Here is a 16,789-nt window from a genome sequence, read left to right as displayed (position 1 = left end):
ATGCGACTCTGAAGACTGGAGTAATGATGCTGAACATTCAGCTTTGATCACAGGAATACATTACACTTTACTAGATATTCACATAGAAAACAGCTCATTTAAATTGTAATAATATTTTACAATATCACTGATTTTACTGTATTTTTTATCAAATAAATGCAGCAACTTTTGACTGATAGTGTACAATCAAGCTTATTTCCCCAAAGTGATGAGTGCAAGAAAACATTTGTAATGGCAGTACATCAACAGATAAAAATCTCTCACAAACACAATCTATGGTCACACTTTACATTAGGTGTCCTTAACATCAAATGTACTTATTGTGTTCATATTGTATTTCATTGGATAAGGTTAGGACAAGTTTGGTGGCGTGGGTCGGTTTAAGGGTGGTTTACGGGGGAAGGGAAGAGTCAACACTGTACTTACAGAAATGAATTACAGCTGTAATTACATACAGGTATTTTTAAATATACACTACCAGTCAAAAGTTTTTGGATCGGTAAGATTTTTAATGTTTTTAAAAGAAGTCTCTTCTGCTCACCAAGGCTGCATTTATTTGATTAAAAATACAAAAAGAACAGTAATATTGTTGTTAAATATTATGACGATTTAAAATAACTGTTTTGTATTTTAATATATTTAAAAATGTAATTTATTCCTGTGATCAGGATTCTTTGATGAATAGAAAGTTCAAAAGAACAGCATTTATTTGAAATATAATCTTTTGTAACATTATAAATGTCTTTACTGTAACTTTTGATCAATTTAATTCATCCTTGATGAACAAAAGTATTGATTTCTTTTATTTCTTTCCCCCAAAAAATAAAAAATAAATCTTACTGACCCCAAACTTTTTAACGGTATTGTTTAATGTTACAAAAGCTTTAGATTTCAGATAAATGCTGTTCTCTTGAACTCTCTATTCATCAAAGAATCCTGAAATAAAAATGTAAATAAGTGTTTTCAACATTGATAATAATCAGAAATGTTTCTTGATCATCATATTATTCTGATTTCTGAAGGATCATGTGACACTGAAGACTGGAGTAATGATGCTGAACATTTAGATTTGATCACAAGGAATAAATTACACTTTACTGGATATTCACATAGAAAACAGATATTTTATATAGTAATAATATTTCACAGTATTACTGGTTTGTTGTATTTTTAATTAAATAAATGCAGCCTTGGTGAGCAGAAGAGACTTCTTTTAAAAACATTAAAAATCTTACCGATCCAACACTTTTGACTGGTAGTGTAGTACAATGTAAAAACATGTACACAATAAGTGCATCAATTGATTAATGGTTTTATAATTACAATTATTAATTCAGGAATCCTGACACAGCTGCAGGAGTGTGTGTGTATGTGTCTGGACAGCACTGCTGCAGGGGTGTGATGTGTGTGTGTGTGTGTGTGTTTGCCCGTAGCCTGTCCTCCGGGTCAGTGGGGTCCTAACTGCATCCACACCTGTAACTGCCACAACGGGGCGTTCTGCAGCGCTTACGACGGCGAGTGCAAGTGTACGGCCGGCTGGACGGGGCTCTACTGCACACAGCGTGAGTTCACCTCTCTCTCTCTCTCTCTCTCTCTCTCTCTCTCTGCAACCTGTGCGCTCACACGTCCCTCTCCTGCAGGCTGTCCGCTGGGCTTCTATGGGAAGGACTGTGTGCTGGTGTGTCAGTGTGAGAACGGCGCGGACTGCGATCACATCTCCGGTCACTGCACCTGCCGCACGGGCTTCATGGGACGCCACTGTCAACAGAGTGAGTAAAGACGTCGATATTCATAAGCACACTTTGATAAGCACTCGCACGAGTCGACATCTGATCCAGCGTTGTCCCACTGGCTTCCAGAGTGTCCCGCAGGAACGTATGGATACGGCTGCCGGCAAGTGTGTGACTGCCTCAATAACTCCACCTGTGATCACATGACTGGCACCTGCTACTGTAATCCCGGCTGGAAGGGCACTCGCTGTGACCAGGGTAACCTTACATTAGCACTCACGACCGCTGCCTTTTACACTTCACAAAGCTCACTAACAATCAGCAAACCATCAATTGGGTAAATCTCATTGTTTCCTAGTTTTTAGAATAGCAAAATAAGTTCAACTTCAGTAATAGATACAGATTAGTGGTGTGCTGAAATGATGAGGAAAAGTTTTTTTTGGTAACACTTTATTTTACAGTGTCATTGTTACACGTTACATGTAGTTACTGTAGTAATAACTATTATATTATATACTAATAACTATTATGCATAATTACATACAATCAACCCCAAACCAAACCCTCATCCTACTATATGTAGTTAATTATTATTACTCTGTGCTTAAATGTATAATTACAGTGTAATACTGACACCTCAAAATAAAGTGTAACCTTGTAATACAAATGTAAATTCATGTCCCAGTTACAATAAATGTTGTCACATTACAATTCTGTTCTGTGTTTCTGCATTAACTATGTAATGTTATATTAATTTAAACCAAGTTTAATCTCATTATGTTAGTGTTTTTAATCATTTTTACATTTATTCCAAAATAATAACTAAAGGCAGTAACACAATATTCAATATGATTCAATTATTTGTATAGCGCTTTTCACAATACACATCATTTCAAAGCAGCTTTACAGAAAATGCATGAGTCCACATTACAATTTAGAGTGATCTGATATCAGAGGAAACTCTGATTTCTATCTCAGATTTGTACATTTACAAATCACACAGTTAGATAATAATGTATTTATTGAAGGCAGAAACAATAAGCCCATTGAAGTAATGAATACTTGTTTGTTAACAAATGAATATGACATATTCATAGTCAACTTGTTCTCATCAGTGATCAAGCTCGGTAAACACTGTTCACAGACACGAAGATGTACTTTAACTTCACCAGGCTGATCGCTCACTAAAACCCTCAGTCATCATGTTTCAGGCCATTTCAAGTTTGATTTTATAATATTAAGTGTCTTAGTTGTTTACTTGCTTTTTAATTAGTCTTCCCATTAACAGCATGTGTAACAGCATTACAATTTCACATTTTGTAATATTAGCGTTGTTTTATCTTTGTAATATTTCTCATCCACTGTTTTACGCGTGCACTGCCTCCCTGAGGAAGCGGCCCTGACACAGATGCTCCAGTGTAGATGTTTCACAGCTACAGACGTCTGGATCCGTCACACATGAACACACACTCAGTGAAGCGTCATCTGTACGTGTGTGACACTGATGTGTCCTGTCTTTCTCAGCTGGTGTGATCATTGTAGGGAATCTCAACAGTTTGACGAGTGCCGCTCTGCCCGTGGACTCGTATCAGATCGGTGCCATTGCAGGAATCATCGTCCTGGTACTCCTCGTGCTCATCCTCCTCCTCCTCTTCATCATTTACCGGAAGAAACAGAAAGGCGAAGAATCCACCATGCCTGCGGTCACATACACACCCACCATGAGGGCCAACACCGAATACGCCATCACAGGTCAGTGTCACCAATGATGACTGTAATGATGAATCTGCTCAGTTGTCACTGGGGATACACAATATATCGGCCACCATATCGGTATCGGCCGAGATACGTTCATTTGTAATGTTATCATTATCGGCCGATATATTAAAGCAGATAAATACACTTCAGATGCACACTGTTCAACATGATGGTTTTGAATCGTTTGAAATATGATTGGAATCACTTCAGTAAAGGAAAATAAGGTAAACTATTTAACTGTATAAGTGCAGTTAACGTGCAGCGCAAGTCTGCCATTTTGGCTACATAAAATATCATGAGAACATTATAATTGTGTGTTTGGGACATTGGGACATGGATTTTAATGGTGAGACTTTTGTTTTTGTAATCAGGCTCTCAAAAATTATAAAAAAAACTCGGATTTAGATTTATTCGCCAATATATCGGTTATCGTCTTTGAAATATAAAGAATTATCTGTATCGGTTAAAAATGTTATATCGTTGCATCCCTAGTTGTCACATCATATTATGAATAACTGTCATAATTACATTGGTAATCATTCTTATGATTTACTGTATGTTGACTAAACTATGGCAGAACGGCCCACTTGCACTGAGCTTCGTGACGCACTTCTGTTTTCAAATATAGCTCGCTAGTTTTCAGTATATTTGAAGTGCTGTTAAAACGCACTTATTTTTAACTAAACGGCAGTTAAAATGAGTTTTAAAATCTGGATATGGACGGGAAAAGAGATATTCTGATGATCACTGTGTACAAAATTTTCCAAACTCAAAAGAACATGAAGTTTTAATCCAACCAATGCAGATCTGAGAAGCAGTAACTGGTAATCATTTGAAAAAAATCCAAAATATATTAATTGAACTTTTTTATAAGACTGAAATATAAGCACCAACATACAGAAGCAAATTCATGTTTAGTCAAATTCATTAATAAGTGTTATGTAATATGAAGAGCAAGTGAAAAACTCTGTTAATGAGAAGATTAGCACTGGACTGCTGCAGATTACAGGGAAATATATTTATTTATTATTCAGAAAGCACATTTGGAAAGAAAAAAGATATTTCAGGAACGCTTCAGCAGGTTCAGTATTATTGATGTTAACACAGAGAACACAGAGGTGTAGCTGACAGTGTGGTAACTGTGTCTGTTTCCAGAGTCGCTCCCGCAGACTGATGTTCTTCCCAACAGCAACTACTTCTCCAACCCCAGCTACCACACGCTGACCCAGTGCAGCAGCCCGCCGCTCATCAATAACCTGCCCTACGGAAAGGTGTTTTTAAGAGGCTCATTGCTTACTCTACTAACTGACTCTGTAATTGTTCAACTGCTCTTGAAATAAATGGGCTGCTTATACGGGTAGGGAACTTGTTCAAAAGATAATGCTATGCTAAATAGAGCTTTTCAGTCATGACGCCACTTTTTGGGCCATCCCAGAATGCTAATTCACTACAGATTCCCTTGCCTATGTGTTGTTAGAAGCAGTTTTTGAGTTATGAGTAAAATTAGGTGTGTATTTTTATACTAAATATGTAGGAAATGTCTGTTCAAAGAATGTTGACCACACGCACTTATTTTACTCATAAATCCAAAACGCCTTTCTAAAGAAAAATCATTGTAAATACCTGAGCTCACATATGGTTTGGGAGCACAAACTGACCAGCTCTGTACTGTAGATATCTAGGATTGAGGAATTATGTGGAATGTCATAGAAAGCTCTTGCTATAATTGTTGATTTTTGTCTTTCCTGACAGCCGAAGAACAATCAGTTGTTTGTGAACCTGAAGAACGCCGAGCCGAGGAAACGGCTTTCCCTGCTTGATCACACAGGAACTCTACCGGCCGACTGGAAGCAGGGCGGATCCTTCAATGAGCTCGGTGGGAACAGAACAGCCTAACATAATAATGCTCGGCAGCCCAGTGTTTACAGAACTTACAGGACTTTTTTATTTTCAAACTGCTTTACAATGACTCGTCCAGCATGGTCTTCGAACTGATATATGAGTTTTCATCCATGTGTGTTTCCTGAGCGCCACTAGCAGCTTTAGGGCCCTATTTTAACGAGCTGAAACGCAAGTATCAAACGCGAAACGCAAGTAACTTTGTGTGCAGATCTCGGGCGGTGTTGCTATTATACCGGCGGGATAAATGACTCTTGCGCCCGACGCAAATCTAGAATGGGTTGGTCTGAAGTAGCTTCATTATTCATAGGTGTGGTTTGGCCATAACGTGAAATAAACCAATCAGAGCGTCATCTCACATTCCCTTTAAGAGCAGGCGCGCTTGTTCCATGGCGGATTGCTATTATAACGGCGGATTTGCCAGACGCACGCCAGGAGCGGTTCACAGCCGAGGAGACCGGCGTTCTCGTCAGGGCCATAAAACACAGAGAAGTGACATTGGGGATGGAGAAACACACCCAAATTAGCTTCGGTTAAACAGGCGTATGATAATTTGGGTAAATGTGTAAGCTAGATTTATGCCTATTATTTCACATCTTCATGTACACAACAGTGATTTCAATCATGTGTGTTAATATTTTTCCTTGTAATTATGTATGGTTTGCAAAAAGGGGAACTGCTGTGTAGATGAGAGAAGCAAAGTGTATGCGCGTTGTGCACACGCTACATTATGGCCAAGCATGCGCCCTTAAAATAGCATATGAATAACATGCGCAATGCGCCTCTGACTTTAGACGAGGCTTTTTCTGGTCAGTGGCAGAATTGTTTTCTGAAACTGCAAAATAGCACCAGGGAACGTTTGCGCCGGAACACGCCTCCTCTTTTCGCTGAACCGCCCCCGGGAGCGCAAGTTCATTCCCTAATTTACCGACGTGCGTCTGTGGAGGGAAAAGTCTGCTGTGCGCGGGTGCAAAATAGGAATGATACATGCGTCGGTGTACAAAGGCAATTGCGCTGGGTGCAAGATAGGGCCCTAATTGTGTCATTTCAACATCTTCTAACACACTGCATCAGTGTCTTTAGCTCCATTCATAGCTGCTGTGAGCTTTGTCAACAAGAGGACCACATGATTTTGACTTCTTCTGTCTTTTCTTGATTCTCTCATTAGGAGCTTATGGAGTTGACAGGCGTTACATGGGAAAATCACTTCGAGGTAAGAGATCGCTTAGCAAGAAAGAGAGGAAAATTCTGACATCATTTGCTCATGTTGTTCCAAACCTGTATGCATTTCTTTCTTCTGTGGCACACAAAAGATGATATTTTGAAAAATGTCTTGGGCTTTTTTGGTCCATACTGCATACAATGAAAGTCAATGGGGTCCGATTGTATGCTCCAAAATATCTTCTATTGTGTTCCATATGCAGAAAGCAGGTCATACAGGTTAGGAACAACATGAGGGTGAGTAAATGATGAGAGAATGCTGATTTTTTTTAATATCCCTATAAACAGTATGACAATGTGAACAGATCTCTCTCTCTCTCTCTGTAGATCTTGTAAAGAGTGTGCCCTATCATGCCAGCTCCTGCTCTCTCAATAGTTCAGAGAACCCGTACGCCACCATCAAAGACCCTCCTCTGCTGCTGGCCAAGAGCTCTGAGTGCGGTTATGTGGAGATGAAGTCTCCCGCTCACAGAGATTCACCCTATGCTGAGATAAACGCCTCCAGCCCTGCCAGCAATAACGTCTACGAAGTCGGTAAGAGGATAATAAATCCAGAAATAGCAGAGACCTGCTCACTGTTTGTGTTATTCAAAGCTGACATAGTCACTGTAATAGAAATGAACTCGACTACTAATATTTTCTCAAATATGTTTCAATATTTAAAAGTTCTTATTTGTACTTGATACGATGTTGCTCCATGGGAGAAACGTCTCTCCTTGATGGGGCTACACATGGGAATCCACTCCATAAGAACAGTCTCAAGTAACTGTGCACAGGTGTAGTGTATGTCCAAGCCGAGCGGGAGTGACTCCTGTGCTTCTGCTGTGTTGAGTGAAGCCTGTTCCACTCGTGAGCAGCTGTTGTGTTCATGTCATGCCGGCTGGGGAACGTGTACATACATTATAATCGGGGTCAGCCCTGCGTCCAGATAAGGAAACCTGTTTAATAATGACACTTTCCAGCTGAAAGATCTGAGCTGAAGCACTGTTAGCCTATCATGGAAGAATCGGCCTGTCCACACATCTCTTAGGAAACCACACCACATCTCTCTCTTACCTCTGATCTTCTACTGACCGCTCGAGAAGCAGCTGAAGACACAGCTCCTCCATCAGCACTCGAACCACAACTCTAATCGCGGCCCGCTTCTGCTCCAGTGGCTGTGAAAGCTTACAAACAAACATGGCATAGAGGAACTACCAATGTTGTTGGCTGTTGTATGATAAAATGCTTGTGAAGTGTTAGTTTTTACACAGTTTTTGTTTTAGTCTAATTAAACAGTTTTGATTAAAAAAGCTACATCAATACAAGAAGAAAACGCTCCAAGATATTAACAATGTTTTCAAAGAAGAAAAAATCTTTAATGAATCTTCTTTCTTGCTAATCATTTTAGTTTCTTTGACTTACACGACAGAATGAAGCTGTTCACTATAGGAACTTGATGTTGGCAAACGACACTGCCCGGACAAAAAATAAAAGTCACTGTTTGGATTTAAATAGGCAAATGCTTAAGAGTCTATGATTGGATCATTATTGCAGCTCTGTCATGACAACTCTCGGGAGATTGGCATGGTAATAGAAATTGGCATGGTAATGAATATGGCAATGTTAATGTATTTGGTTTTGCTACGGCTTAACTTGCTACTGCCAGTACACTCACAGACATTGCCGTGAGCATGTAAGTCATGCTGTGCTGCTGCACATGTAACATACATGATTTAACCCCCAACAAAGCAGGAGACAAACATCTAATCAGATCATTTACAGGTTGTACAGCCAATGCCAATAAAGCTGTTATGCCACAGCTTGCTATACATTTGTAAAGCACTCTACACAGTTGCACAGGGTAATGGGAGAAATAGACAATACAAGTAATATGTACGTGATGTTGAGTGAAAAAACAACCATATATCTGCACAATGATGACATAGACAGGAATGGATAGGACAAAACACCCCCCCAAACAGGCAGATCTATCGCCAAGACATATCTACTGTCTTTTTTTTTGTAATGGGACTGCATGTCTACTATCTATGTGTGCCTGGGTTACCTTGCTGCCCGGCTTAACGCTAAAGTTTAACTGTTTGATTGTCATTTAGCGTGACTCAGACACACACACACACACACACACACACACACACACACACACACACACACACACACACACACACACACAAGCATCTGAATCAACCACACATTTAGCATAGCTAATGAAAACATTGCTCTTGGAAATAAATGAATTAAAGTTACACCTCTAAATATGGTGAACGCTGTTTAAAGCGCAAACTCTTATGTCACATTAACTGTTTTCATATCCATGCTAAACATTCATTTGCTGATTCTTGATGTCTGTGTGTGACTAAATATTCCAAGTTCTAAATGTTTTGTGCACAGTGTGTTTGAAAAAATATCTGATTACCACAGCAAAGTTTGGTCTCTAGTTATAAACTTACGACTTTGAGTAAAACATCCAATTTAAGGCAATCATTTTCCACGTTTTCTAATTACACTCAACTAATGACATTTTACAGTGTAAATATATTGTAAATGCATTTTTCAATAAATGAAAAGCGCCAATTCCTTATGTATTATTCAATATATTGTAATCTATAACACATTATATTAACACAATATATTATTGCATATATTTTTCAGTATTTTTACACCATATAATATATTGATCATGAATATATGGAAATATGTTTTTGTTCCATAAGGGTGTAGCTTTTCATTTCAAAAATCATAACCATATTTCAGGATGGCAATGCCTAGATTCATCAGGCTCAGACTGTGAAGGAATGGTTGAGAGGAGCGAGAAGAATCATTTTCACCTCTGAGTCCAGATCTTAAACTCACTGACAGTGTTTGCTGGAGGAGACTCTACAGAGTGCTGGACTCTTGCATTGACAATACCAGATCTTGAGCAAACATTGATACACCTCAGTTTTATTGATAATGAAATAATAACATTTATTTATTATTAACAAACTCACTGTTTGGGCCCATCATTGTCCTAGGCATGTTAAAGTCTTTAATTATTGAAACTGCGTGTATCTCATCTACACTCTTATTTTCTAGTTTGCATCAGTATTTTGTCTCGATGCGAACGAGAGCTGTGAATCCTGTCATGCACTAACATGTGCCAGCAGTGTTCGGCTGATCCGCGCCACTTCTGCATGTCCATCGACTGCATAAACCGACACGTATTAATCATGAGACAGTATTCTAGTGTTCTCCCATATCCCATCTGCATCTCTGGTGGCTGAGCTCCTCTGATATTAAATGATATTAAATGTAGCACTATTATTGCTTTATCATCTTTTCAATAGTTTAATAGTTTTTAACTGTTTTTTTGTATCACCGCGTTTGAAGCCACTGGTTTTCCCATAGTGGGACTCGACTTTCCTGTGGAAACTGTTGAGTTTTTGTCACAACTGATTCCTGGTATTGATAAATAATTAGTCAGATAAAAATATATAACCTCAAGTGCCATGCACATAAGACACGTGCTCATTATTGCTAACAGTTTGAACCTGTTTTCTTCCCTTTCCAGAGCCGACCATCAGTTCTGTTCTCACGCTCTCCAACAACAACTGCAACGGGCCGTTTTGTCAAGATCCATACGACCTCCCAAAGAACAGCCACATCCCGTGCCATTACGACCTCCTGCCCACGAGAGACAGCAGCCCGTCGCCCCACGAGGACACGGACCGCAAATAACGCTCACAGAAACCGGCGTCCTCCACTGTCTCTGCTGTCAGTCATCATTATAAAAGCTCTTCTGGCTTTCACATTTGAATAGTTCTCGTCAAAACTATTTTTCAAGTACCTGTCCTGTGGAGAACAAGAGGGCGAGTGTTTCAGCAAACATTCCCGATATTCAGCTCGACATATAAACAACTCATTCCATTCATTAATAACAACATGTCACAGAAATACAAGACAATCCTCAATGTTTCTGATACAAGATGTCAGAATTTTCCCTATGACAGTTTTCTGTTTCTTTCATTAGGATATTTAGTATATTAATACTGTTTATTGAGACCAGACTGTCAGCTCAATGTGTCTGTTGATAATAAATTTTTTTTGTCCGAAAGTATTTCAGGTTTACCAAAGGTTGACGTGCCCTGATAAAGCACTGAGAAAGCGTGTTGTATTTATATTGACAGCTGCCCATTAAATAGAGCCTAGTTTAAAGTCACAAGTTTCAACATTTTTTAGCTTGCGCCTTTTGATTTTAGTTCTATAAATCATTATCACTGAAATGAAGGACAAATACTTTATAGTGTTTAGTACTTTATAGTTTTTAAAGTAAAGCTAAAGCTGGACTTTTGCGAAGAAAGACAAATCTTAAAGATGATGTGATGGGGTGAGTTTGATATGAATAAATCTTTGGAGTATTTAGGACAAACATTCATACGTGTAATGAGTCTTAAAGCACTCTGAGCCTGAACTTTAACTGTATAAAACTGTACATAGTACCAATTCGTCTATGAATTGCATTTATTTGCTATAAAAATTTAACATATTCCTAAATTCCTTTATAACTTGACCAATATTGTTCAAACCTGGACATGCAGTGAAGACCTCAGTATACTGTGTTTTCAATAGATTTTTTTTATTTCAGTTTACTAAATATGCCACACAATGAAATGATTAATAATACTGATTCCAAAAACAGCTGAGTGTGTATGAGTGTGTGCTGTATGTATCTTAAAACTGTATCTTTGTTTTGCATTTCTCCTGATTTTTTTTAATAAATGCACAAAGCTGCTCAGTGTGTGATTTTTCCCTTCCCAAAGAGCATATCCTTTATATGAGAATATATCAAAAACATGTTCTTTCTAAAAAAGATTTTGCTGAAATATCCTGGATATGCAATTGTGATACAATAAAATGACGAATTGTCAAGTTGATATAGTTAGGCGAGCTTAAAGGGGGGGTACAATGGTGTTTCATGTATTCAGAGTTGTTTACAGTGTTAAAGAGATGGATTCTCATGCTTAACATGGCCAAAGTTTTTAAAAAATATTTTGGACGAATAACGGAGAATTTCTGTGCCGAAAATCTTACTTCCGGGTTGGTACAAGTTTCAGCTGGTTTTTTTTCGACCGTGGATCTAATGACATAGACCAGAGTGGAACTCCTTATATGAGCATTTCTCCCGGAAAAGCGCGGCCGCGCACACGTCGACCAGAGGAGAGCGAGACCGCGCACATCAACGCGCTTCAACAGGAAATCATCGGCAGCGCTGCAGTGCATAGTGTCTCCAAAGTGTGTTTTTGGATGTGAGGGAAAGCTTCCCAAAGAACCCAGCGTTAGGAACAGTGGATGCAGAAACGAGTTGTGTAGACTGTTTGTTCCCTGCATTTCGACGATGAATGTTTTATAAACAAAGCCCAGATCGACGGATTCTCTCTATGGCTCTGGCTTCGCCCACACGGCCCGCCTCCAGACGCTCGGTTTTTTGCGGAAAGACTCGGTACAGCCTATCTTTAAACTAAAGAAACTAATAAAACTAAAGACTTTTTGGAGATATGAAGGATGCAATACTACTCTATAGGTACTCAAGATTAACAGGAGATTGAGTGAAAATGAGCATTTCACCCCCCCTTTAAAGTTATAAATAATTCTTTGTTCTATCATTGATTTCAAGTAAGATCACAGTGAACATGTTTCAGACAAACCAGTTTCAGTCAATCACTGAATACACACAGCAAAAACTGTGTTGAATAAACTCTCCAGGGAGTTTACATGGCTCCACACTCAAGAATGTAACCGTGGTAAAATATGAGTGTTAAAGTTAATGAGATAATTAAGTGATTAATTGAGTGAAGATTGAGCATTATTGAAGACAGCTGATGTTAACAATAACAAGCAGAATCACTGAAGGAGAAAATCAAAATGTATATGTCATCATTATGGTGATCAGTGTTTGCTTTAGTTGGGCTCATGACCCTTAAGTTATTAACATTAGATTTAGTTTGACTGCTGAACTGAGTTATGGCAGCCAGATGAACAAAGACAAAAGGTGATCTGGTGGTGTTGGTTGTGTTTTGATGTAATCTCATAATCATAATCTCAGCACTGTGATTCTACAGCATAAGATCAAGTTTTTCAAAATAATCCAAAGGATTTCTTAAAAGTTGTTCTGAAAAAAAAAAAAAGTTCTACAAGTCTTTCATGCAGGCACACACAGACATCAAGATTCAGCGTATGAATCTCAGCAATGGCGACAAACACACATTTCGAGAGAAACAGATCAACTCTGAATATTAGAAAACAAGCGACTTAAAAGTCACATTAAAACAGCAGAAATAAAAGAAAATATTAAGAATAAAGGAAATTACTAAAACAATTCAGATCCTAATTTATTCCTACCGCAGTGCATGATGGGAGCCATGAATGAGCTTTGATTTGTGGACACTGCACTGCAACATGCTTTATAACTGTCCCCATTGCTGAGATTCACAGGATGATTCTTGATGACTGTGTGTCTTAATAAAAAAAACTTTTTTCAAAGGTTTTGTATCAGAAGAAAGTTTAAGAAATCCTTTGGATTACATTGAAAATGCTAAAAATATGATGCTGCACAAGGACAGTGCTGCTATAATCAATGAAGTAAACCTAAAACCTCAGAGATTAGGCTCCAAAATGAGATCAGTGATAAAGTCTTTGATAAATCTGTTTAAATTCTACGTGGAGACATTTGTCTGTCTTAAAACAACTATAAAACATTGTCCAATGCATCTGCAAAAACATAATTAGTCATTATAACATGTACAACATTACATTAACATTATTTTTATTGCAAAATGAAGCTGTGTATTTATTTCTGATTTCCTGAACAATTTGGCTTCATTATTATGATGTAAATGATCTTTGAAAAGTTTGAAAAAAAACATGTTATGAATGTAAAGTTACTTTGTCTTGAGATGACCAGACAATTACGGTAGTGTGTGTTGAGTGGTGTTTATATTTGTTCAAGCTTGACAACCTTATTTCCTGTTTGATTACTTTCTAATATATATTTCTAATTACAAATAAGTATAAAGATTACATTGTTAAAAGTGATGCTTATAAGATGCATACATTTGAAACTGCTGAGTCTGAAGGGTTTTATTATATCACCCTCCAGGTACACGGCACTCAGCGTACTGTCATTCTAAAGAAGAAAACAAATCATTCATCATAATTTGCCTGCCTTATATGTGTGTGTGTGTATATGTATATATAATCTCTCTCTCTTTTTTTTTTTTTATATTAATATTTGTTGTTTTTCAGACCAGCTGCTATAGAAGAAAAACTGAAATCTGAGTGCAGAGACGAGTGAAGAAGAAAGTATAAGTATGGTTTAATCTCATATCAACTCTGTTATAGAGATTTATGAATCAGGCCCATTGAAAGGTGATTGACAGTTAGGAAAATGTTAGCAACGTGTCCATTTCAGTGTCTAATTTGTGCTTCCTTTGAGTCATTCATGTAAAAATCTGTTTATTTAATTGTTTTTTTTAGCAAAACTGCAAGTCACTTGTCCTAGTTGTCCTAGCATACAATATTTTGCACAACTTCAAATTCCCTTAAATCTCTGCAACAGAGGTGAAGAGCGTGCATGTTAGCATGACCACAATAGACACGTTCATAGGAAATAAACCACAATTATCAATATACAACATACCCTCTAATACTCACAGGTTGCTTTATTGCTGCAAATAACTATTTCAGTGAGTTTTTGATTGAACTTTGCTTGCTGTAAGTTGTGTTGGGCTTCTTCTAATCTCATGTTCAGTGTAACTCATAGAGTTCTGTATAGTGACGACAGACACACTCATGTCCAGCTTGATGAGGATATAGCCAAAGCTTTGAAAGGTAAACTGAGAAGTCAATGGAATTCTAATGCATTTCTATACAAATTATTATACATCTATTCAAACATGGATACAAAAATGTTAATCATTGGTTAATTTTATATAAGTTCTTCTTCCCTTTCACAGATCCTGTGATAAAGCAGTCTTCACACACTACAGTGTCTGAACCACAAGCCCTCAGTTGTGGAAAATGAGTCGTACTCAAAGAAGTGATCGTCCACGTGAAGATGAAGATGTGACACCCCCTACTCTTCTGTTTCTTTGGTTCAGCCGTTTGTAGGCCTGAGTTTGTACATAATGCATTATTCACTTCTGCACATTGTTTTTCCGTAACTTTTATTTTTATTTTTTCAGAAAATTGCATTGTGATGTTTATTTATTTAGTGATGTAATAGTGTACTCTTCAGTAATACAGGTATATCTGAAAAGTTCTACAATTTTTTTTTATAAATATAGCTCTGCCATAGCATTTCACTGATCTTTGTTATAATGTATTTTGTTCGAGAGATTATATATGCGGTGGTACTTTTTTGATGTACTCTTATTTTGCAATGTACACAACAAGATACTATATTAAAGTTTTCTTGATTTCAAAGTGTGTGTATGTCTTAACATTTATATTTGATTATTTTTGCACTTTTAATATACCATTTTAAAATTAAGCTTCAAATAACTGTAGTTTAAGACATGAAGTATATTTTTAATGAAATGTAAAGAAATACACTTAAATGCACTTGAAGTGGTTCCATTCTAGTACAATTTAATATATTAAAATATAGTGCAAATAGCTTAAAATTGATCTTAAGCATATCTTGAAATACACTTAATACACTTGAAGTTGTTTGAAAATAATACATTTAATACGCACTTAGTATAGTACAATTTAAATATATTTCTTTTTCACCTGGGTATATTGCTAGTATGTTTTGAAGACACTCATAATGAATTTGTAATGCAAATTACAAATTCATGTAATTTGCACAATAAAATTCATGTAATTTGCACAATAAAATTGTAACTTTACACAATAAAGTACACTTTAATATCACTAATCAAGCATGTAATTAGTCCCTACACAGGCATATACTTAAAGTATACTAAGTATACATAAAGTTGTTCCAATTTAGTACATAGTATACTAAATACACTTAAAGTTATGCTTTACTGTATAAAATGGAGCTTTCCTGGAGCTCAAACAGTCGAGCGCTGGTGCTTGCAACACCAAGGTCAAGGGTTCAAATCCCAGGGAAAGCAAGAACTGATAAGAATGTAAATGTGTACTTGAAATGCAATGTAAGTCGCTTTGGATAAAAGCGTCTGCCAAATGCATAAATGTGAATGTAAAATTAGTTGTTTCAAAATAGCACACTTCAAGTTAACTAATCATTAACACACTTGAAGTATGATAATTAGTCTGGCTGCAAGTATACTTAGCTTTTTTTTTTTTCACCAGGGAAAGAACAAGTTTAAAAAGAGTTTGAAGTTGAAATAGCGTTCAAAGAAAGGACTGATATCCTTCTGTAGCCAGCGTGGCGATGTGGATCAGCCGTCTGTGAGGAGGACTGCCATGATCCAGGAGACTGGAGGATCAGAGATCTCTCACTATACAGTGTGATGAAAAAGAATCACTCTACAGTGTGCACTAAGAAATGCCACTACAAAGAACATGTAAAAGAAGCACAAATATATGTTATAAGGACAAAGACGGAGAAGAGGACATATGAAACTTTAAATATAGAATATAAAGACACAATTGTTGAGGGTGTGTCTGTGGTCAAGAGGCTGGAAGAAGAACTGAAAGAATTAGAGAGAGAAAATAAAGCAGGTGAATGAAGCTTTTCACTGTGTGGAAACTCTGGAGATGATCGCACTCAACACTGATTCTCTGTTCACACTTCAGCACAGTGATTTTCTGACTGAGAAGCTAAAGGAAATAAATGAGCCTGAAAAAGCTAAAATACTGGAAAACATCAAGAAGAGACTCAACATAAACACAAATCATGCCTCAGCTTCTCAAACACTGATGAAACTCTGAATCCTTAATAAGATCCTGAAAATGTTTCTGCTTCTTTCAAAAACATGTCCTTGATATAAAGCTATATCATCATTGATTATAAATGAATTTGATTATTTTATGAATCTAACATTTTCTATCATCACACTATATGCTACATTACATTATGTAAAATACTATCGTGATACTAAACACAATCCACAATATTGTTATTTATCATAAAATGATGTGCATGCAAGTGGCTGTTTAGGGACTGATAGGAATTGTATTATTAAGCACTGCCATCTAGAGGCCATATGAGA

At 37.2% G+C, this 16,789-nt stretch overlaps 1 protein-coding gene across 1 annotated transcript in view; it reads left to right on the top strand.

Moving 5' to 3' along the window:
- megf10 (multiple EGF-like-domains 10) overlaps positions 1 to 11,379 on the top strand; it is a 107,609-nt gene extending 96,230 nt beyond the window's left edge. The window contains exons 17-25 of the mRNA XM_079860902.1: positions 1,434 to 1,562; positions 1,641 to 1,769; positions 1,860 to 1,988; positions 3,255 to 3,482; positions 4,644 to 4,759; positions 5,241 to 5,364; positions 6,556 to 6,600; positions 6,936 to 7,142; positions 10,159 to 11,379. Of these exons, the coding sequence (XP_079717028.1) occupies positions 1,434 to 1,562; positions 1,641 to 1,769; positions 1,860 to 1,988; positions 3,255 to 3,482; positions 4,644 to 4,759; positions 5,241 to 5,364; positions 6,556 to 6,600; positions 6,936 to 7,142; positions 10,159 to 10,325 (1,274 nt within the window). The 3' untranslated portion in view covers positions 10,326 to 11,379. The remainder of the gene's footprint in view (positions 1 to 1,433; positions 1,563 to 1,640; positions 1,770 to 1,859; positions 1,989 to 3,254; positions 3,483 to 4,643; positions 4,760 to 5,240; positions 5,365 to 6,555; positions 6,601 to 6,935; positions 7,143 to 10,158) is intronic.
- Positions 11,380 to 16,789: the final 5,410 nt, after the last annotated feature.

This window comes from Squalius cephalus (assembly GCF_949319135.1).
Source record: "Squalius cephalus genome assembly, chromosome: 24".
NCBI lineage: Eukaryota > Metazoa > Chordata > Actinopteri > Cypriniformes > Leuciscidae > Squalius > Squalius cephalus.
The sequence above is the reverse complement of the archived record's forward strand: the minus strand, read 5'-3'. Positions and strand labels throughout refer to the sequence as shown.